The sequence below is a fragment of the Crocuta crocuta genome, unplaced genomic scaffold (assembly GCF_008692635.1).
Source record: "Crocuta crocuta isolate KB4526 unplaced genomic scaffold, BGI_CrCroc_1.0 scaffold77, whole genome shotgun sequence".
NCBI classification, from domain to species: domain Eukaryota; kingdom Metazoa; phylum Chordata; class Mammalia; order Carnivora; family Hyaenidae; genus Crocuta; species Crocuta crocuta.
Window position 1 is genome coordinate 1,017,969 of NW_027532172.1, and position 21,641 is coordinate 1,039,609.

General features: G+C 62.3%; 3 protein-coding genes across 4 annotated transcripts in view; 2 read left to right on the forward strand and 1 right to left on the reverse strand.

Moving 5' to 3' along the window:
• Nucleotides 1-6,514, forward strand: part of DDA1 (DET1 and DDB1 associated 1) — a 6,771-nt gene extending 257 nt beyond the window's left edge. Inside the window, exons 2-5 of the mRNA XM_077777229.1 lie at nucleotides 4,133-4,213; nucleotides 4,437-4,488; nucleotides 5,260-5,321; nucleotides 6,352-6,514. Coding sequence (XP_077633355.1) covers nucleotides 4,133-4,213; nucleotides 4,437-4,488; nucleotides 5,260-5,321; nucleotides 6,352-6,462 — 306 coding nt within the window. The 3' untranslated portion in view covers nucleotides 6,463-6,514. The remainder of the gene's footprint in view (nucleotides 1-4,132; nucleotides 4,214-4,436; nucleotides 4,489-5,259; nucleotides 5,322-6,351) is intronic.
• A 2,851-nt stretch (nucleotides 6,515-9,365) lies between these two features.
• Nucleotides 9,366-18,817, reverse strand: ANO8 (anoctamin 8). 2 transcript variants are annotated; one of them, XM_077777227.1, is made up of 17 exons: nucleotides 18,488-18,817; nucleotides 17,605-17,715; nucleotides 17,373-17,505; nucleotides 17,054-17,192; nucleotides 16,877-16,973; nucleotides 16,122-16,238; nucleotides 15,915-16,042; nucleotides 15,659-15,820; nucleotides 15,188-15,340; nucleotides 14,947-15,073; nucleotides 14,775-14,830; nucleotides 14,603-14,677; nucleotides 12,965-13,771; nucleotides 12,529-12,720; nucleotides 12,271-12,402; nucleotides 12,062-12,172; nucleotides 9,366-10,866 (listed from the first exon to the last, which is right to left on the reverse strand). In XM_077777227.1, exons 1-17 carry the CDS (start codon nucleotides 18,591-18,593, stop codon nucleotides 10,186-10,188), a joined length of 3,327 nt encoding a protein of 1,108 aa, XP_077633353.1. In that variant the 5' UTR covers nucleotides 18,594-18,817; the 3' UTR covers nucleotides 9,366-10,185. The 2 variants fall into 2 exon arrangements, with proteins under 2 accessions (XP_077633353.1, XP_077633354.1); XM_077777228.1 differs by lacking the exon at nucleotides 17,373-17,505 and having other exon boundaries at nucleotides 18,488-18,576.
• Nucleotides 18,818-20,526: 1,709 nt separating this feature from the next.
• Nucleotides 20,527-21,641, forward strand: part of GTPBP3 (GTP binding protein 3, mitochondrial) — a 3,224-nt gene continuing 2,109 nt past the window's right edge. The window contains exons 1-4 of the mRNA XM_077777221.1: nucleotides 20,527-20,610; nucleotides 20,932-21,185; nucleotides 21,293-21,379; nucleotides 21,476-21,635. Of these exons, the coding sequence (XP_077633347.1) occupies nucleotides 20,558-20,610; nucleotides 20,932-21,185; nucleotides 21,293-21,379; nucleotides 21,476-21,635 (554 nt within the window). The 5' untranslated portion in view covers nucleotides 20,527-20,557. The remainder of the gene's footprint in view (nucleotides 20,611-20,931; nucleotides 21,186-21,292; nucleotides 21,380-21,475; nucleotides 21,636-21,641) is intronic.

Consider the following 21,641-nt stretch of genomic DNA (forward strand, 5'->3'; position numbering starts at 1 on the left):
CCCTTCCCTCCCAGCCCGGCCCCCTCAGGCCCCGCCCCGCCTCTCACTCTGCCCTATAACCTTCAACCTCGGGACCCTGCTGTGAGCTTCCTGCCGACCCCGCCCCAGCTCCTTCTCTCCGACCCCTGACCCCTCGTAGGCTTCCAGGCCCTGACAACCCATTCATTTCCGGGTCGCTGCTCCCCCGGAAATCGGTGGGGGTGGGGATGGGGTCCCCCGAGACCCCCCCCATTTCAGGTCTCGTCCTCGGCTTCCCCGGCCCGCGTCTCTCCAGTTCAGGAGGGTTTGGGAGGATGGCCTGGGTGTTGGGGCGGGGGAGGGGGCTTGTCATCGTGACATGTGGGGCTTTGTAGCCAAAGGAAGTGCGACATCACAGACTGCCCAGGTCCCCCAGAGCCCTGATCCCACCCCCAGCATTCCGGGCCCCGACGTGCCCCTAGGAGGGAACAACTTCGTCTCTCCGCTCCCAGGCCTTTCCCTGTGAAATGGAGGTAGCAACAGTCCAGACTTGATAGAGTTGTGACAATTCAGAGAACCGATTTCGTGAAGGGCTTAGGACGGTGAACGCTCAACAGATGAGCCGGGTGACTTGGGGCTGGTGACATCTTCTCCCCGCTGGCTTCTCATCCTGAAGTGGGAACAATGCCAACCGCTCATCCTGGGATTTGGGTTATAGTGGTTCTTTGGGGTTCTGCCCCCCAGCCTGCAAAGTGGGATGGTGACTTGGCGTCAGACTTGTGCTCAAGCCCCCACCCCCACCCCGGAGCAGACAGAGGTGACGCCAGCGTTTGCAGGGCAAGTCAAAACCCCATTGTCCCGGACCTGCGGGATGTGGTGAGGGATCTGCCAGAGGAGGAGGAGATGGGAAAGTGGGTTCCTAGCATGTGGGTCCCCAAGCCCGGGGGTCGCCCTTGAGGTCTTTGACAGTCTCCTCCCCCACGTCCAGCCCGTAAGAAGTTCTGATGGCTTTGCCTCTGGGGTGCATTGTGAATCCGTCCATAGTCCCCTGCCCTGGTCCCAGCCCTGCCACCCCTTGTCTAGACGCCTGCCGCTGCCTCTTCCCTGGTCACCTTACCTCCAACCTGCCCCCTCCCCGCCCCCACCCCCAGCAGTCTGTAGTTCACCCAGAACCAGCTTGAGCTGGTAACTTAAAGTGTAAATCTCGTTACACCGCTTTCTAGCATATAAGATACTCTAGTGGGTTCTTTTTTTTTTTTAATGTTTATTTATTTTTGATAGAGGGAAAGTGTGTGCATTAGTGGGGCGGGGGCGGAGGGGACAGAGGATCTGAAGCAGGCTCTGTGCTGACGGCAGAGAGCCTGATGCGGGGCTTGAACTCATGAACCAGAGAGATCTTGACCTGAGCCGAAGTCAGTGCTTCGCGACCGAGCCACCCAGGGGCCCCCATGCTAGGGGTTTCTTATAACCCAGATGAGACCCCAGCTGCCCCTCGCCCCTGCCCGCCTCTGTGTTCTTATCTCTACTCTCTTCACCTCTTCTGCAAGCTCCAGCCACACTGGCCTTGTGTTCGTGCCCTCTCACTCTAAGTCCCGTCCACCCCAGGGCCTCTGCATCTGTTGCTCCCTCGGCCTGGAATGTTCTCTCTCCCGTGAACACCACCCCTCAGAGGAGCCCTTCCTGGCTTCAGGAGGGCCCTGTCTCTCCCCCGCCCCGGCACGTTAGTTCTTCTCCTCTCTCTCTGGACGGGCCCACGGCTGGGCTGCCTGAGCAGGGATGGTGCACACACGTTCCGTGAGGGTTTGCTGACGCAATGTACAGCTTCTGGGCCCGGCTCTGGCGAGGATGTGTCTGGCTGGCTTGAGGATTTCTCCCCTGTGCCTGAGGCCTTGTTTTCCTGCTTGGCTGACAGGAAGTACTGGTCCTACCTTCTTCATTCATTTATTCAGCACAAACACACTGCTGCTAACAGCTGGCCTTCAAGGGAGCGCTGGGAGAAGCTCTTTCCTGGGTTGGGGGGGGTCACTTGCCCCAGGTCCCCCAGGATTGAGAGCCCTGCCCTGCCCTCAGGGAGGGAGGGGGATGGACACATAAACAGATGACCTCGTGGGGGGTGTGGTTTGGGCTCTAGTAGAGGCTCCCAAGGTGTGGAGAGAGGGAAGGGGCCCAGGGGGATTTTGAGATGCTTGGAGAGGTTGATGCATGTTGCCCGCATGGAGGAGGGAGCGGCATTCTGGGAAGGTGGCCCTGGACCAGCACCAACCGGGGGGCTTCGGGCCAGGGATTTGGAGGCGTTTGAGCAGGGCCCAGAGCCCCTCCTCACGCTTCAGGTCTTAGCGCCTGCATCATTGCCTCCGGGCAGCCCTTCCTGAGCCCCCAAATCAGTCACATCTTTCCCTCGTGCTGTCTTGGATCTCACACATCCCCTCCCAATATCCGGTCCTCATGGTCTTTGAGTCCCACTTGTGTCCCCAGGCACTCCGTACTTCCCAGGGCGAGGGCAAGTCTGCTGTGGTTTCCCCAGTGTCCTGCTGCCTGGTGCAGGGCCTGCCACGCATTAGGAGCCTGAGGAAACCCGTGCGGGATGGAGGAAGTTGGCCTCACAGCCCGGGCTGCAGTTGGGGCAGGGGTCCTGGGATGGAAGAGGCGAATGTGAGGGGCTTTGAGCTTGGCCCCAGGGCACTAGGCCACCCAGGTGTGAGGGCCGCCTTCTGGGTGGATGGGCGAGGCCCTCCACACTCCAGCTTCCCTAGCTGGCCCATGCTGCCGAGGTCTCGCCAGGGCGCAGGAAAGGAAGGGCTGGGCCCTACAGAGGTGAGGACACCTGCTCTCACCTGCCCTGGGGGGGTCACCTGGACAGCCGCATGCCTGACGTTGCTGAGCCCTGGCTCAGGTATGGGGCTGGATCTCCCAAGGGAGGTTTAATGTAACCTGCGGGGGCTCTGAGGCCTTGGTTTTCAGGAAGGGAAACAGGCATTGGTATGTCACGTAGCACAAAGAGCTTGGCCTCTGAGGCTGGGGGGACCTGGGTAAAATCTGGTTCCTTGTTTTCTTGTCGGGGCTGGGTGAACTTAGTTGGGTACCATCCGACCTTTTCACTTCCATTGCCTCGTCTTTCTTGTGGGGTGACTCTAGCCCCTGGCGGTGCCCCACTCTGGGCTTGATGACAGCATCGCCCTCCTGTTGCTGAGACGTCCCCCCCTACCCCAAGCTCTTGGCTGTCATCCCTCCCCGAGCACCCTCAGGCTCTCGTGCCTCAGTTTCCTCGGGTGGACATGGCTCTTGCTGGCCTTTATTGCCCCCATCACTTCCTGCCCAGAGTCAGGGCCTTTCCCCTCCAGAAAGTTCACCCTTTCTTGCTCAGCTCATGCCAGAGTGTCAGAGAAAAAAGACTGCTGGCAGGTCAGGGCTGTGAGCGAACTCCGTTGCTGGCTCCCGGTGGCCACGTGGGCCTGGCTCCGTGCCGTGGACAGGCTGTCCTCCCTGCGAGCGCAGCCTCCAGCCCGGGTCCCCAGGAGCAGCCCCTGAGCCCCTGCTCACACACCTGTTCACTTTGGTCCATGCAGCATTTTCTGAGAAACCCAGTCAACTTGAACAACCTGGTAATGGCACACTAAGACCTGGATTTCTGCGTTTTCTTAGGACATGGGTGCTCATTTGGCCCTGGGTTCCCGTTTCCATATGGCAGCGGCCTGTGTCCTGGCTGCCCTCTCCCCTCCTCCTGGAGCCCTGCTCCCCTGCCCCTGCTTCCTGTCACTCTGGCCCACAGGGTTTTTTTGGGGTAGCTGAGTCCTTCTCTCTCAAGGTGGATACGTGGAAAGGAGACCAGGTGTTGAAGCACAGAGGACAGGTCTGGGCCTGGGTTTGACTTCCCGGCCTGCTGCTTGCTCCTGATTTTAAACCCGTGGCTTGTCCTTGCTGAGCCTCCATTTCCCCACCTCTCAGCTGGTTACAGGGCTGTCATGAGGACATTCTCCCAGAAGAGAATGCTCACTTATCCCAGGGCTACTTCTTTCTGGTCCTAACAGCGTGCACCTCAGGGAGCCAGCTTAAGGGTGCACCGGGAGGAGCTGAGGAAGGGAACTGGAAGTCGCCAGAAGCCCAGTTACATGGGCACCCCGGGGATGGCCCAGCCTACTGCCCCGTCTCACTTACCATCTTCCCTGTCTTCCAGGCAGATTTTTTGAAAGGCCTGCCTGTCTACAACAAAAGCAATTTTAGTCGATTTCATGCTGACTCTGTGTGCAAAGCTTCGGTGAGTGCGTGTTCCGGGCACCGGGACTGGTCGTGTAGCTGCTGGGGGGGTGGGCAGGGGACGATGTGGCCACAGCGTGGCGGAGAACACTGGCTGGTCTTCAGGCCCCGCCCCGCCCACATCCTTGCACACCGTTGCCTTCATGGGAGGGCGGGTACCCAGCTGAGGGGTGAGGGGCCCCAGGCAGCCTGCATGCTCTCCTGACCCCCCCTCTCTCCCGCAGAACCGTCGTCCCTCAGTCTACCTGCCCACGAGGGAGTACCCGTCGGAACAGAGTAAGTGGCCTCCCGTCAGTCTGTCTCAGCCTGGCTGCCGAGGGGCAGGACCCCAGGGCGGTGTAGGTGGGGGCCCACGGGATGCCTGTTGGCAGCAGGACGCCTGGCTCTCTCTGGGACCCTCCTGGTCTCCACATGCGGCCCCGAGGGGGCCCTCATTAGCCCTCATCTGCTGCTCACCGGCCCCCTCCCCTTCACCTGCTGGGAGTTTGGGTGTCCCCTGCCAGCACCACGTCACAGACCCTGAGCCGAGTACTTCGGGGAGGGGTCCCTGCCCAGCCTGGGGTGGGCAGCTCGGAGGAGGAGCGGCCAGGTGGAGGGGCCTGCAGAGAAGGGCACGGATCCTGCAGAGCAGATGGCCTGGAGGTTATGTGGTTGTGTTTTACTTGAATTGTGAAGGGAGCCTGCTGGGCCCCTGCTGGTTCGGTTCTGTGGTCCCTGGGGCACAGCTGTAGACACCTGTGTTCCTGGGCTGCCTGGACCCATGTGCTGGGTGTCCTTCCCCGGCCCGGGGGTGGAGCCCCCTGTGCAGCTGAGGTCCTAGGTCTCTCTAGGAAGCAGGGGCCCCGGGGGAGCAGCCGGCTCAGGGGCCCCCGGTGGTAGCTGTGTGTTGGAGCAAAAACTCTAGGCTTCCCCGGGGTCTCCTGTGCTGGGAGTGTGCACTCGGAGTCCCTGCACAGTCCCCCAGGCAGAGCGAGGGCCTGTCCTTCGGGGGGAGGGTGTCCCCTGCAGCCTCAGAGAAAGGCAACTTTCTCTGCTTTTTCTTCTCAGTCATTGTGACAGAAAAGACAAACATCCTGTTGCGCTACCTGCATCAGCAATGGGACAAAAAGGTAAGGCGTGTGGGCTCAGGTGCTGGGACCCACGGGGACCGTGGTGGCCAGCGGGGGGTGGTGGGGGGAGGGTTGGACTCTGAGTTGGGGAAGGACACAGGCGACTGGGAGACTAGATGTTTGGCAGCTGAATAGCAGTCTGCCAGGCAGTGGAGGGGAGGGGAGAGCATTTCGGAGGAGTGAATGGCTGTGCCGAGGCCGTAAGGTTCCGGCGCCCAGGGACAGGTAGGAGCTTGTCAAAAGGCACAGAGGCCCGACTGCCGCTGAGGCCTGGCCCTCCACGGCCTGCAGGCGCGGCCCGGGCAGCAGAGAGGCTTTAGTGCCTTTGCCCAAAACCTTTGTTTAGTGGTGAGATATACACATGGTTCAAGTTCCAGGCAATACGGGGCGCCCCGGAGGCTCACTCGGTTAAGTGTCCGGCTTTGGCTCAGGTCATGATGTCTTGGTTTGTGAGTTCGAGCCCACACTGGACACTCTGCTGTCAGCACACAGCCTGCTTTGGATTCTCTGTCTCCCTCTCTCTGCCTCTCCCCTGCTCACCCTTTCTGTCTGTCTCTCTCTCTCTCAAAAATAAATAAACATTTAAAAAAGTGTTTTTAGATGTGGGTGAAGCTGGAGGAAGACCCCAGGATGAAGTGACCACTCAGAAAATCTGAGCTGCGTGGTCCACCCTGCCCCCTGCCCTCTTCCCCAGCCCCGCAGACCTTGGTTCCCACCACAGGGGAAAGCAGATTTTCCCGCACAGGCCTGCTTCCCGCTGTGTGGCCATGCATGCCTTCCCTGGGCGGCTTGCTTCTCTGAGCATTCTGTGCAGAGTGTGGGTCATTGCCGGCCGTGGTGACTCCTCCCAGGGCTCAGGAAAGGCCCGGCGGTCTGGGGCTGGCGGCCCCCAAGACTGTGCCTTAGCCCAGGGCGGTTCGGCGGGCGGAAGGGGCCCTGGGTTGACCGCCCAGCTCCAGGCCCAGCGGCAGGACTTCGGGGGCTCACCCAAAGGAAGACTCACACCCCCTCTCTTTCCCTTGCCTCTCAGAATGCCGCCAAGAAGAGAGACCAGGAGCAAGTGGACCTTGAGGGTGAGAGCTCGGCGCCCCCCCGCAAGGTTGCCCGGACCGACAGCCCGGACATGCACGAGGACACTTAAGACTCTCACTCCCCCACAGGCGCCTCCTGTCTTGTCTGCTCCTCGCCCGCCTTGNTTTCCGTGAGTTTTTATTTATGCTGTAAAATGTACCAAGCGATGGTTAAAGGGGACGTCAGACCCAGTAGTGTGATGTTGGTAGATGCTTTTTAAAAAAACATTGTTATTCACAACCCTTACCCACCCCCCTGAACCCCCTTTGTGCCCGCACAACCCCCCAGTTCTCCTCCGGAAAAACCAGAGCGTGTCTGCAGGGGCCTCGAGCCGGGGCCCCGCTGTGGCCCGGCAGCATGCGTGGGAGCCCTCCTCTCTGCTCCTGCTCTCCAGTCCGGGCCTTAAAGACTTGGCTGGGACCTATTTCATGCCCAGGCTTTGCTCTGAATGTGTGCCAGGGGGAGAAGTCGGCATTTCCGGATCTTTCTCTTAAGTCATTTTATCATGGACTAGTGCGTGCTCCGTGTCCACCCCAATAAAAGGATCTTTCCTATTCGACCTCGCGTCTTGGCTCCGTGTGCCTCGGCCCCAGAGGACAGAGCCATTGAGAGTCGCCTCATCACCACCAAGAGGAGCCAAGAGGGGCCGCCACGTGCTGGGGCCCTGGGACCCACTGGATTCACCCACGGGCCTGCCGTGGCCGCCTCGCTCGGAGCCAAGACCTGCCTGGACCTGCCCCCAGGCCTCACCCAGAGGACCAGGACGCCCCGAGAGATGGTCCGTGTCGCCAAGGACATGACTGGCCAGCCCCACACCCTGGATGCCTTGAGTCAGGGTGGCATGCCCACCAGCTGCTGTGGAGACAACCCAGGTGGCGTGGCCTCGAGTGCCCCTGGTTCGGAGACAAGGCACCTGGAGCCCCAAGGAGTGCCGAGCCCCGGGGCTGTCAGTCAGCAAGTTACACAGCCCCTTGTGGGCTGTCAGCGAGGCTGGGTTTGGGCCTGAGCCTGGAGACATGGAGGGCATTCAGGCTCCAGGCAGAAAGTTTGAGGCCTCAAGCACTGGGCCTGAGGCCAGGGGGAGCACTGCTCCCCGCCCCACCCTCAGCCCCAAGTGGGGGCCGTGGCCTGGGAGCTGAGTGTTGCAGCCTTGAGGGTGGTGGGGGCTTGGGCTGTGGAGCTGGAAGAAATGCCAACCCGAGTGTCACTGTGGAGGTCCCTGCCTGAGCCAGATGGCTCCAGCCGGGGCCGCCCAGTGCCTCCCACGGTGGCAGGTTCCAGGGTTCACCACCCAGCTGTGCCCTGTGGGGCTGAGGGGCTTTTCCTCCCGGCTTCAGGTGGCATTTACGCTGTGTTGAGTCCCTGTGGTCACGAGGCAGGCGCTCACAGGATGCAAGCTTGATCTCGGCCCTCCTGTGGTGGGCCGAGTCCCCAGAGGCTCGCAGACTCCTTGCAGTCCCCAGACCCAGGGGTTGGTCTGACCCTCGGCAGGCACGTGGTGTCACTGGTGATCAGTGAATGGACTTCAGCTTCAAAGTCCACAGGACAGGGGGAGCCAGTGGCACCCCTGCCCTCGCCTCTGTGGCTTCGGTTTCCCTGTGAGGGACGGGGTTCGTCTCCCGTCAGTGCCATCCATGGCTCAGGCAGGGGTCCGGTGGCTGTGACCCACTGAGGCCTCCCTGTGGTCTCCCTGGTGCGGGCCCCTCAGCCACCCTCTGCCCACCTCTCCTGCCTCTGGGACCGCCCCTCACTCCTCTGCTCCTTCAGACACCAAACCCTGCCTTCCCACACCTCTGTGCCTTTGCACAGGCTGCTCTCCGCTCCAGTGAACCCTGGTTTCTCTTCTACAGCCCTGCAAAGTGCCCCTGACCCACACTGGCTCCCCCTGGTTGCCCTCAGCCACGGGGCAGGGCCCATCAAACTCTGAGCCTTCGGCTGTGGACATGCTTGAGGGTGGGAGGGGCCGCGTCCAGTCCCTGAGCACACAGCGGAGTCCCAGCAGCTTGGGTCTGATGGCAGTCCCACGGTGGGGCATCCTGACCACTCCCCGATGGCACCCCCACCGGGCCATCCCCTCAACACCGAGACTCGGGTGCCAGGTGCCTTCCGGTTTTCAAACCTCAAGCTCCTTTCACTGCCCTGGCTCCTCAGATGGCAGCCTGGGAGGCAGTTGTGCCAGAAAGTGCAGCCTAGAGGACCGAATCCCCTCTCACCCTGCAGGGCCCAGGCCTGCTCAGGATCTGGGCCTGGCAGTGGTGCTGAGATGTCTTCCTTTGTCGAGGAAGCTGAAGCCGGTGCCTCGGGCTCTGCAGTTGCTCCCAGGGGCCCCAGGGCTGGAGTCGGCCCCCAAATCTGGGCCGTCTCAGAGTTGGTGCAGTCTGGAGTTTTCCATCTGTGGCCTCAAGACCCAGTTCTTAGGAGGAGGCCCCCAAGGGTCACAGGATGGGAGGGGCACCCACCCTAGGCCTGCTCGGTCCCCAAAAAGCCGGCACCAACTACAAGTCACTGGGCCCCCTGATCCCCTCCCTTCCACCGCTCTGTCCTCGGGCACTGTTGAAATATACTTTTTATTGCATTTCTGCCGTTTTACAAAAATATGACAAAATAAATTAAAAACAAATAAATAATCACCTATTCTGTGTGTTTTCTGTTGGTTCTGGGGGAGGGGTCCTTTCGTTTCCCCCATCCCGGTGGAAAGGAAAACGGCAGATGGGGGGTGGGGGGCGGCCCCTGGCCCTGCCCCAGGACGGGGCAGCCAACACTGGGGGCCGTCGAGCCGAAGCGCGTTGTCTGGGTGGCGGCCGCCGCCCGGGTCCACGACTGATATTGCATATGAGAACAGGAAGGCAGGACGGGCGGGTGGAGCTAATGCCAGCCGCTGGGCCAGCACACGGCCTGGGGGCTGGGGCTGGGGCTGGGGCTGGGCGAGGCCGCCGGGGGCTCCGGGGGCTCCCAGGTGGGTGGCANCCTGCGGAGGCGAGAGGGGCCGTTCCGGGGGGGTGCCGCCCCCGCCGCCGGACCCCGCTCGGACCCTGCCCGCGCTCCCTCCCGGGCTTCCAGGCACATCGAGGGCCTTATTGCTTCTGATGAGTGACAAGGGGTGGGCGTCTTCCGGTGCATCCCCTGCCTCTGGGCACTGGGCCCCTCCCCGTCACGGGGAGGGGACAAGTCTGAGGAAGTCCCTCTGATTTCTGACCTGCGTCCCTGGTGCTGCAGCTGCCACCTCTTGGGCTCCCTGGGGGATGAGCTGCTGGAGCCAGGGGCTGGGTTGGGCTGGGCTTGGGGCTAGCAAGGTGGGAGTGGGGGCCGCACGAGGCTTGCACCTCCGCTTAGCACAGATGCGGGTGCAGCCTGTGGCCGAGAACCCCGAGCTCCCTGGGTAGGCAGCCCTGGCCCCCACCTCCAAGGAAGGCCTCCCTGAACAGCAGGGCTGCAGGTTAGGGACTTGCATAGAGGCCTGGGGGGGGTCCAGTCCCCCCAGAATGAGCTGGGTGTGGGGTCTCATAGGGGCAGGAGAGGCTGGGCCAAGTGGGGAAGAAGCCTCCTGCATCTCTCTGGGCACCGGAGCATGGAGGGTGCGGTGCCCCGGGAGGGGCACCGGGTCGGGGGCTTTGGCTGTCAGGGGTCCCGGAGACACTGAACAGGCTTGGACTGTGAGGCTCCACGTACCACGTACCCAGGTTCCCGACTGGTACCAGAGACCGGGCCTCCTCTGTCCCCTTCAGCCCCTCTCCCCAGGCCTGGCCTCCCCACCCCTTCCCGCAAAGCCCAGCCCAGAGTCCCCACCCCCGAGTTAAAGCTTGTGACCTGAGCCTTCCTCTTCAGGCCGGGGGGCGTCCGGCTCCTCAGCCGCAGCCTCGTCCACCGGCCCACTCCGCTGGGCTCGGCCTCCTCCGCCGCTGGGGGTCCCATCCAGCCGGGCCTGCCCAGCTGCCCCGTTGGACCCGGTGTCTGCCCGGGCCCCACCGAAAGGAAAGAGCTTGCCAGCGTGGAAGGCCTTGGGTGGTGAGTGGCTACGCTCTGGGTCCCGCCGTGTCTCTGGCGACTTGAGGAACTTGAAGCTGAGGAAGGCTGGCAGGCGGGTGTCGCTACCCGTGGGTGACTGGGCAGGGGGTGGCCGGGCGGCAGGGCCAGCCCCCGCGCTGGCCAGAGAGGATGCGGCTCCAGATGACAAGAACTTGCCCTGCAGTGGGATGATCTGTTTCAGCTTCATGACGTTGTTGGGCGCCAGCAAGGACCCCGGGCGCTTGGGCCGCTCTTGCCCGTGGCCACCTGCCCCGCTGCCCTTGGCCTTGGCAGAGGCCTTCTCAGGGGCAGCAGGGTCCAGCCCTGAGCCTTCAGCCCGAGCTTCCTCCCGGCCGCTGGCATCGCGCTCTCGCCGGGCATGGTGCTCCGCGTGGCGCTGGCGCTCCTCCTCCTCCCGCCGCCGCCGCTGCTGCTGCTGGTAGCGGTGCTGGGCCTGGCGTTCGTGTCTCTGTGGGCAGAACAGAGCCATGACAGGGACTGGGCAGAAGAGGTGTGTGGGCCCCAGGCCCATGCTGGCAGAAGTGGAGCGAGATCCAAACACTTACTGGGCACCAGCTGCACTCCCGGACCCACACTGGGGCTTTCCGTGGAAGTGGGGAAAGATCTAAACACTTCCTGGGTACCATGTTCATCCCTGAACCCACCCTGCGCTGCACCTTGCTGAGGAAGTAGGGAGAGATCTAACCCCTTAATAGGCACCAACTGCATTCCTGAATTCATCCCAGTGCTTTCTGAGAATTGAGAAGAGAATGAACACTGCTGGCCACCAGACCTGTCCACAGCCATGTGCCGGATACCGTTTTGAGAACTGGGAGGGGGGGGGGGGGGGTCTGGGTGGCTCAGAAGGCTAAGCATCCAACTCTTGGTTTCAGCTCGGTCACAACCTCGCAGTTCGTGGGTTTGAGCCCCACATCAGCTCACTGACAGCGTAGAAGCCTGCTTGAGATTCTCTGTCTCCCTCTCTGGCCCTCCCCCACTTGCTCTCTATCCTCTCTCTATCAAACAAAATAAACATTAAGAAAAAAAAAAAAGGATTGGGAAAGAGGGTGAACACATAATGGTTCTCGACTGTCCCCTGCCTCTTATGGAGACCCAGCGATCAAGTCCTGACTGGCACAGGGCAGACTCCACACGAGCCAGACATGTAGCTTTGTCAGTGTCAATCTAAATAATTAAAATAGCAAAATAAAATAAAATGAAATAAAAGTTCTGCTTCTCAGTTGTACCAGCCCCGTTTCAAGCGCTCGATGGCCGCCTGTGGCGAAGGGCCACCCAGGCAGCGCAGACAGAGAACATCTCCGTCATTGCAGAGAGGACCGCCCCAGCGCAGCTGAGCTCCTTGGCCCTCTCTGCAGCTTTCTGAGGAATGTGGCAGAAGCTGGGCTTCTAGGAAGCATCAGCCGTGTCCCTGGCCCCAAAAGGGACACCGCCGGTGAGCTGGCGATGACTAAATGTTCACAAGTGCCAGCCTGCTGCTGGACGTCACCGGGATTCCAAGAGGGACCGGCCGGTGCGGAGCGCTAATTGTTACACTGGGCTCGGCACGCCTTCCCTCCTGCTAAGAACCCGGCCGCCAGCCAGGCGAGGTGGAGAAGCCCCACAGAGAGAAGGAGGAAACCAGGCCCAGCCCGCCACCAGTGTACCTTGAAGGCCTCCCGCCGCTGGTACTCAAGCTTGGCCATCTCCTCGGCCACCCAGCCGGGGATGTCGGGGATGGCCACGTGGATGAGGTACTTGAGGAGCAGAGCGAAGTGCTGAGACAACAGAGAAGGAGGGGGCTGCAGGCTCGGGGACGCCCTGCACCCCGCCCCCGCCCACCTGCCCAGCTCCTCCGCCCGGCCACCAGCCCCACCTCAAGCACCACCACGGACACGATGGCCGCTTCAGGGCTGAGCCAGGGGAAGAGGCGTTGCAGCTGCCCGCACTGGCCGATCAGGTAGCAGTTGACCACGATTGCCAGGACGCCCATGGCCTCCATCACCTTCTGCATAGAGGAACACGCCCAGGGGCTCCGGTGGGATCCAGCGGCCCTTCCCGGGCCCCCTGCCCCTCCCCAGCACACCCCAGCTCCCTCCGGGCCTCGGCTCAGAGCCTTCGGCCGCCCCCACACCTGCCACTGGCCGATGCTCTCAACCCGTTGCCCGAAGGGCCGCTGCAGCCCTGTGCACAGCTTGAGGGCGTCGCTTCGGATCTCGATGAGGTTGTTGACGAGGGCGCACAGGGCGGCCAGGGGGAAGGCAGACGAGAAGAGAACCACGTAGCCGAACTGCACGAACATCTCCTGATAGTCCTGGAATGTGTCCTGCAGGCAGTGGGGGGGCGGGGAGCGGGGTGCTGGGTGTGGCCTTAGACCCTCCCTCGGACCAGCATGCCTCCTCCCTTAGCCTGCCTTCCTCTCTCAAGCCTGCCTCCCTCAGAATGAATGAACCCAGAGCTCCCCTTCCAGCAAGTTCCTGACCACATCAAGAGCCCCGTTTGATTGCGCCCCCCCCCAGACCACAGGCCTTGCCCCCCTGAGGGCCTCGCCTGCGCGATCCCCTCCTCACCTCGTACTTCTTCATACAGCTCTCAAGCTCAGCCTGGGTGAGCTGCGGTGAGTGTTCCTCCTCGGGAGGGTCAATCCAGGATGACCGATTCTGTCGCCGCTGCCTCCGGGCTGAGTCACCTGAACCTGGTTCTGGGTCCGGGCCCCCGTCTGGCCCCTGGTCTCGGCCCTCGCCCCCAGCCCGGCGGAGCACGACGGCCGGAGGCTCCCGCTCAGGACTGCCGGGAGCCCCTTCGGCCTCATCATCTTCTTCAGCCAGCGTGAATACTCCCGGCTCCAGCCCCTTCTCCACCATCGTGGGGCTCCCCTCCTCCAGGAAGGCCTCTGGGCCAGCTCGCCGCCGCCCAGCCCCTCGTTCAGCAAAGCTGACCTTCTTCAGCCGGAGCCCGCAGTCCAAGAGGCTGCCTTCCTCACCCTCCTCCTCATCGTCTTCCTCCTCCTCCTCCTCCTCCTCCTCTTCCTCCTCTTCTTCCTCCTTGCCCCCCCGGGGCCCGTCCCCCACCTCCCCACCCTCCCCTGCAGGCCGCCGCTCCACTGTAGCCTCCTCCTCCTCCTCAGGTGCCCCGCAGCCCCCACCGAAACACCTGCGGCCCCCGCTGCCGCTGCTGCCACCACCCTCTTCGGCCTGGGGTTCTAGGCGACGGGGCGCAGGGCGCTGGAGGCTCAGCAGGCCAAGCAGGGCGCGGGCCAGCTCCCAGGCGGCCTGCAGGCCGAGCTCGCCACGGCCCAGCCGCCGGTACAGGTGCGGCTGCAGGACCTCACGCACGTTCTGGAGGAACTGGCGGGTGATCAGCAGAGTGGCCAGCATCTGGGGGCAGGAAGGGGGTGGAGAGAGGCCACGTGGGGGACGGGCGAGGCCCCGGGCACCGGGACAGGCTGCTGGGACCGAGCGCCCGCCTTCCAGGAGCAAGCTTGCAGACACATGCCCTGAACCCAGCTGCTAGCTCCACCCCTTTGGATGTCCCGGGACGTAGAGGCCCCAGCACTCAGCCTTTGCAGCTTCTGCCACCGTTCATCTGCCACCAACCTCAGCCTGGCAGGCCAGTGCTCCTAGCCAACCTGGGGTTGCAATGTATGTTTCATCCTGCCGCGGCCCAGGGTCCCCTGCTTGCGGCACTGCCCGGAGCTCAGCTGGTGCCCAGGGCCTCAAGAGGCCGCTGCCATCTGCACCCCATCATCAGAGCCCCAGCCCCTTGGAACATGCATGCACCCTTGGCTCAGCGTGAGGCCCCAAGCATAGCCACACTGCCCACCCTGGCGAGGCCCTGCGGGCTCGCCACCTGCCCATACTTTGGCCCGGGCCATGAGCAGGAGGCCCTGGAGGGAGAGGAGGAGCAGGCGGAACCGCAGGGCCGCGAGCGGGACCAGCACCGCCCGAAGCTGCCGCTCGAGGCTCTGGGACAGGGACAGGACGAGCAGGAGCTGTGGAGTGACCGACGGACAGGTGGACGGACAGATGGGGGGACAACAGGCAGAGAGAGGACACACGGACGGACGGACGGACGGACAGAGAGAGAAGGATGGAGGAGGGAGGGGAGGGGCTGGAAAGCCCGTGGACCCCTTGAGCCAAGTCCGGCCCCCCACTGGCCACCACTGCAGGGGGTGGGGCGGGGGGAACTGCCTTGGGCTGGGGTCTTACCTCTTTCAAGCGCTCCATGTCCTTGAGGTAGAAGCCAATGTAGAAGAGGCTCAGATATGAGTTGACAAATTGGAACTGTGGGAAGAAGACAGGTAAGCCAGTTTGTCCCCAGGAGCCCCTGCTGTGCCCCAGGCAGACCACCCCCACGGCCCACCAGCTGGCTGCCACTCACCAGGACGACTTTGATGATGAGGTGCTTCTCATAGGCGCTCTCCAGCCGGTAATTCTCTGGGGGCCAAGGGGGTGAGTGAGGAAGTGGCCCAGGCCCCCTGAAAGTGGGGGAGCCTGAAGGCCAGTAGGGACCTTCCTCCCCAGGGCAGCGGGACCTCCCCTTGCAGGCATACCCATGTCGTTGAGCCAGATGGCGAGCTTCTTGTAGCCTTCTGCGCTCACGCTGACCAGCAGGGCCAGCACAACCTTGGGCAGGAAGCGGGCAAGTCGAGGCAGCCCTTTCACGCTCAGCACCAGCTCCTGCAGAGGCAGTGGTTTTAGAGGTCACCCTGGCGTCTGGGCTCAGCTTGGGGGTGGACCTGGTTGCCTGGTCAGGGCCAAGGCCGGGGCTGGCGGGGGAGGGGCGGAGGTCACCTGCAGCTGGAAACAGCCGAGCATGAGCAGGAACACACAGGCCAGGCAGGTGAGGCACAAGGGGAGACTCACGAGCAGCTGGAAGAGCAGCCGCTTCCAGGGTGGGTAGTAGAACTCCTCAGCCCGCGTCACAGGGCTGATGCGCCGGACACCCTGGCAGAGGATGGGGGTGGGGCTCAGCTTGAGGCCAGAGGCAAGCCCTGCCCCACACACCCTTCCCAGTGCTCTGAACTCCATTTCATGCCTTTGCCTTTTTGACCACCTCCAGCCCCAGCCCCAGCACACCTTTCCCAGGCTCTTAAAGGCAATTTCCCACCCCTCCCCTTCCGAGCATGCAGATTCCCCAACCTGGCATACCCTTTCTGATGCTGCAGCCCCCATTTTGCATCTTGTCTTTGTCCCTGCAGTGCCCTCCCCCAACCTCCACCTCTCATTCTTGGGAGTCCTTGGACCCAGACACCCATGACTGACCCTGAACTGGGGTCGTGGCTCCTCCACCGCTTCCCCAGGTGAGTCCAGCGTCCCCCATTTGTAGGCCAGTTCTGCCCCCCTCCGTTTCCACTCCTCCAAGAACAGGGTTGACCAGACCACGTTGAAGAGGGCAAAAACCACGCACGATACATCCCGGCTTGTCTGGGGATGGCAGAGGGCCGAGCTGTTGGTCAGGTTGGCCCAGGGAGGGGGGCGTCTCAGGTACCCCAGCCCCTGCCCAGCCCACTCCCAGCACCTGATCAGCTTCCGTAAATGTGTACAGGACAGAGCCAAAGACGGCTGGGTATACCATCGCTGAAGTGTAGAAACCCAGCCAGGCAAAGTACATGGCAATCTTTACTCCGAAGTAGTCACAGATCTCATCTGCCAGGGGCACAGGGGGGTTCTGGTCAGCCCTGCCTGCTTCGGAGACTCCCGCACACCCCCCAGCCTGGGGCCGCACCTAGAGGCTGGTTTTCACACACAGCTTGCACCCATGACTTCATGAGGCGGTTCAGGATGCGCTGCTCATGGACCGGGAACAGCTGCTGGATGATCCCTCGGGCGGCCAGCTCAGGGACTGTTGGGGGACAAGAAAGCGTGAGCCCCGCCCTTCTGCCTCTGCCTGATCTGGCCAGCCCCCTTGGCCGAAACCCATGTCACAGCTTTTCCCTGCTTTTCAATCTGCAGGGGCCCTTCCCAGGAGAGGAGTTCCGAGTGGACAGAATATCTAGTTCCTCCGAGTTTGGAGGTGCAGAGGCAGGCAGGAGAGGGTGCGGGACACCTGGGAGGGTGGGGCTGATGTAGAAACCTGTTTTTAAATAAAGCCATTTGGCTTCAGTTCACTGCTCTGAACGTCTCAGGAATGGTGCAAAGTTGGCGTCAGGAGGTGAACTTGGGGCCGTTAGTCTCTTGGAAAGGAAACTGAGGCCCAGGGCCGCACTACACGGTGCATGGAGAGCTGTCCATGGTCCTGGCCCTACCTTATCCCAGACCCAGAGAAAGGTTTCTCATGGACAAGCCTCCCGGGGAGTAAGCCCCACCCCCTTAAGGCCACACCCTTTTGTCTCATTGATTGATGCCTCGAGGCCCCACCCAACTCTTCACTAGCCTTTGACCGGTTGGCTCTAGGCCACGCCCTCTTGCATTCATAGGCTATCCTCCAAGAGCCCCACCCAACTCCCCACATGTGATTGGAGGATGGTCCCGCCCACTCACTGATTGGCTGGTCCTCCAGGAAGCGCACATTGTGTAGTGCCTCGCCCTGCTTGGCTCGTAGGTTCTGTAGCCAGAAGCGGATGATGCTCTGGCGTTCCTGCAGGGGACAGGGCTTGAGCACAGGGAGCAGCAGCCCAAGGGCTGGGGATGCGCACTGGGAGCCAGAGCTGGCCGCACCTGAGAGGTGAAGAAGCGCAGCTCACTCTCCACATTCTCGTAGATGAAGTCCTCTTCGCAGGAGAAGCCGCGGGTGCCCCCGCCAAACTCGGCTTTCACTGCTTTGCGCAGACCCAGCTCGTCGGCTCCGCGAAGTAGGCTGCCAGGGAGACAGGGAGGTGGGATCATGGGGAGGCCCTGGCTCACCTTCCTGGAGCTGGGGTTGGTGTGCCTGGTGGCAACCTGGGACAAATGCAAGGCGCTAGACCTCACAGTTGGTGCCTGGAAGGGCAGGGAGCTGGGGAGCAGGGTCAGCGAGAGGCTAGGGACAGAGACTCGCCTCTCATACGTGGCGGTGACGAAGAAGGCATAGGCACGCGTGTGGCGGTGGTGGCGGACTTGCACGATGAGCTCGGGGATGCCCACGCGGATGTGGTTCAGCAGCCACAGCAGCGTGTGATCATCAGTCGTGTCTGCCAAGGGGCACAGGGACTGATGGCTCTTGTCACAAGGGGTCTGAGGCCTCTTATACATTCCTACTCAGGGGAGCCCAGGATGGTGGGCACAAGTACCTGGAAAGGTCATCAGCACGTCGCAGTTCTCCGTGGGCACCGTCTTCATCCATGCCTTGTGGGACACCAGGTAGCGACCAGCCTGCAGGAGCCGCTTCCCAAAAAGCTTATCTAGGGAGCAGGTGGGGCAGGGCCCAGCTCAGGCCACTCCCAGACCAGGACCCCAGCCCCTGGTTCAGTCCCTCCAGCCCTGGCCCTTGCTCATACACTCGCCAGGGCTCCTCAACAACTCAGTCTGGCATTCAGTGGCCTGCAAGCCCTGGCCTCGGCTTATCTCCATCCCTTCATGTCCTTGTACCAGCCAAGCCCTCCTCCAGGAATGCCCTTCCCCCAGGTCCTTCCTTACAAATCTTACTCATTCTTGAGGCCCAGCTCCGCCTCCAAAACCACAATCGATGGGGCGCTCACTAGCAGCCCCGAGCGCTACACCACATCATGTCAGCGCGTCCTCAGAGCTGGGTGCGGTTCTTACCCCCATTTCACAGGTGAGGAAACTGAGACCTGGGCGTTTTAAGTCACGCACCCAAGGTCACAAAGGCGAGCTGGGATTCGAACCCAGGAACGTATGATTCTGTAGCCTCTGCGGAGAGGCTCTCTCAAGCGCATCCCTGCCAGGCTGCGATCCGGTAGCTCAAAGGGGTGACTGGGCTCAGCCCCAGGCCGGGGCTCTCAAAGGGGCGTGTCCGCGTCTCTGCGCTGGGACCCCCGCCACCTGCATCTTCCCAGCCGCCCTAGTCCCGCCGCAGCCGCAGTGCCGGGAGAAGCCGGCCGCTCGAATGGACCCCAGGCCCGGGACAGATGACCCCAATCCCCGTCCCGGTCCAGACGCCGCGCGCACCCCAGGCACCTGCAACCCTGTGAGATCCAGCCGGCGCACACATACCTAGAACTCCGGACGCCGGGGCTGCAGGCTCGCCCTCAGGCGGGGGCCTCTTGCCACGCTCGCCCTCCAGGGACGTGCCCCCGGCGCTGGACGTGGCTTCGGCCATGGCGAGGGCGGGTCAGGTCAGGGGCTGCGGGCAGCCCGAGCGCCGGGGGGCCGCGGGCTCATCGGGCCGGTGCAGCCGCGGAGCGCGCTGGAGGTGGAGACAAAGGCCGCGCCCGCCCGCGCCGGCCGCCGTCCCCGCGTGCCCGAGCACTGCTTCTCGTCTCCGCCCGCGCTGAACCTCGATTCTCCTTCTCGTCCCCGCGCACGTCGCTCTTGGGTTCTCGACTCCGCCCGTGTTGTTTTCCTGATTTTGTTCTCGCCCGCCCACTTCGCTCTCCGGTGCTCGTCTCCGCCCGCACCAAAATTCTCTTCCTTGTTCCCGCCTGCGTCATCTTCTGGGTCTGGTCCCCGCCCACCCCGGACCTGGATTCTCCCCTTTCGAGCCTTAATTTCCCCATCTGCAAGTGCGAGGTTTGGAATCTGAGTTGGACGTGATTTGACTACGGCTGGACATACATGGGAGCGGGCGGGCGTGGTCGGGGGAGAGTCCAGGTAGCAATAACTTCGCCACACCTGAATACGAGTACATAGTTACAGCAGGTCCTGCCTCAGAGTCTTAGCATGAGCCGTTCAGCTACTCGTCACGCCCTCTCCGTCCAGTGTACCCCTGGTCCCCTCAGGACGTCACCTCCTCAGAGAAGATCCGATAGAGTTGCCAAGTTTCGCAAATAAAAATACAGTCTTTCCAGGTAAATGTGAATGAACTTCAGACAAACGAATACATTTTTAGTATATCCCCAATATTACATGCGACATGGTTACACCAAAAGCCTTATTGGTTATCTAAAATTCACATTTAAACGGGGCGTTCTATATTTTGTCTGCCATCCAGACCGCTGACCATCCTGCGTAGCTTCTTCTGTTAGACTGAGAGCCCAGCGAGGGCAGGGGCCCTTTCTGGTTCTCGGCGCACACAGTAGGCGCTTGCTGTATACTTGTGACACATGGAACAACTCGGAGACGGCGAGTGTCCGCGTTCGTCCCTCTTTTACAAATGAAAAAGTTGAGCGGGTGGAGGCAGGGATTAGCGGGTCCGACAGATTCTTCCCAAAGAGCAAGAGTTCCGCCCGCCCGCTCCGTCCAAGAACCAGAGAATTGGCCGTGCGAAAGCGCCCGCGGAAACCCCGCCCAGCCAGTGCCTGGAATTCCACCATCAGCGCTTTATTCCGCGGTCTTGCGCTGTCCTGGGTTAACCTGAAAGTAATTCCTGAGACTCCCCTTTCTAGCTTTCGGGGAGCCAGGGACAGACCGGATACTCAACTCTGCAGGAGTAGGCCTGGGCCAGAAAAGCCCAGAGGGCAGAGAGGGCTGTGCTAGGGATTCCAGAAAGAAGTCGTGTCGGAGGGAGGGGACCAGGGAGCTAGGGTCTGAGGATAAGTTTGTCAAATGAAGAAGGGTATCCGAGGAGGAGGGAACGCCAGGACCGAAAGCTGGGGGAGGGGCGAGAAACTTGGAGATTTCTGAGAACACAATTTGGAATCTTCCCAGAGATTTGGGCCAGACTTTACCAGGGCCAGGGCGTGAGTTCCCCGGAAGCCATCCCTCTCCGCCCCTGAGATCCTACTTCGCCTAAAGCTTCGGAGTGGCCAGATGGAAAATACGGGACTCGAACCCTCGCCTGGGTGTAATTCCCACAGCCCCGGGCCGTGCGTGGTTCTTCCTCCCACCTTTCGTTTCCGGTGTCTCGGACACCCACTGTTCTAGGATCCTAAAAATTCGGTCTAAGATTGCCGGGGGAACGGCATTTCGCTGCACGCCCTCGTGCAGCCCCTCCCTGCCTCTTGCCCTGACACCAGCCAATAGGAACCAAGATCTGCAGTGAGTGGGCGGTACGTCTTCTAAGGGGCCCAATGATGATCGGGAATCGCCTAGCGTTTTACCAGTCACGCCGCGGGGTAGGCGGGGCCTCCTGTCAGGACTAGAGGGTCCCCCAGACAGGGTAGGCGGATCGCTGGTTGTGAATCCATGTGGCGGGGGTTGTGGACCCTGGTAACCCGGGCTGCACGTGGGCCTCGCAGGTGGGGATAAAGGAAAGGGGTGTGGCAGCGTGGGGTGCTGCTTGGGCTCCAAACCCTCTCCCTGGGATCTGGGGGCCCAGTTCCCTGCGGCAGAACCACCTTTCGCATTTTTCCACGCTCCAATCCGTTCATCCCCCTGCCGCAGAGCCCACATCTGAGTCAGTTATTGCTCTCAGAGACCGATCGGGTCTGGCCTCCAATACGCCCATCCTCCAGCCGCAGACCCTCCATTTGGGGCATCTCCCGACCATCGAGCACTCTATCCGCCTGCCACTCTTGCCACAAGAGCCTCCCAGATGCACTGATTCTCCTCCTCTCCAGTCCCAGACCGTGCACGCGCCAGGGCAGCGGCGTCCCGGCCGCCGGGGCCGGGGCCACCATCTTCGCGCTGAGTTCCGGCCAAGGCCGGTGTGGCATCGCGGTGATCCGGACCAGCGGGCCCGCCAGCGGCCACGCCCTCCGGAGCCTCACTGCGCCCCGGGACTTGCCCCCGGCTCGCAGCGCCTGCCTGCGCCTACTCAGCCACCCCCGTTCCGGGGAGCCGTTGGATCGCGCGCTGGTGCTCTGGTTCCCAGGTGAGGGGTTCCAGATCCCGAACCTGCTGTCGCTCTCGTGACCCAGTTTCGCCCCTGCAGGCGTTTGCCTAGCCGTACTCTCCTCGATTCCCATCTCGCCGCACTAGGTCCCCAAAGTTTCACGGGTGAGGACTGCGCCGAGTTCCACGTGCATGGAGGCCCGGCGGTGGTGAGTGGCGTCCTGCAGGCCCTGGGTGAGTTTGCAGCCTTGGGTTCGAGGTCTGGCTCTGCCAGTGGAGCTCAGGACCCAGGGTGGGGGGCCAGAAAGCTCAGAACCGACCTTCCCTCAGGTAGTGTGCCAGGGCTGCGGCCAGCGGAGGCCGGTGAGTTCACCAGGCGGGCATTCGCCCACGGGAAGCTGAGCCTGACCGAGGTGGAGGGGCTGGCGGACCTAATTCATGCGGAAACTGAGGCGCAGCGGCGGCAGGCGCTGAGGCAGCTGGGTGGAGACCTGGG

Bases quoted from the DNA above. Each gene is read 5' to 3' on its own strand.
- ANO8 (XM_077777227.1), bottom strand. From the start codon at position 18,593: ATGGCCGAAGCCACGTCCAGCGCCGGGGGCACGTCCCTGGAGGGCGAG. The intron at 17,716-18,487 runs GTATGTGTGCGC...CCTGCTCCCTAG, and splicing joins CCCGGCGTCCGGAGTTCTAG to ATAAGCTTTTTGGGAAGCGG. The intron at 14,831-14,946 runs GTATGCCTGCAA...CTTGGCCCCCAG, and splicing joins CATCTGGCTCAACGACATGG to AGAATTACCGGCTGGAGAGC.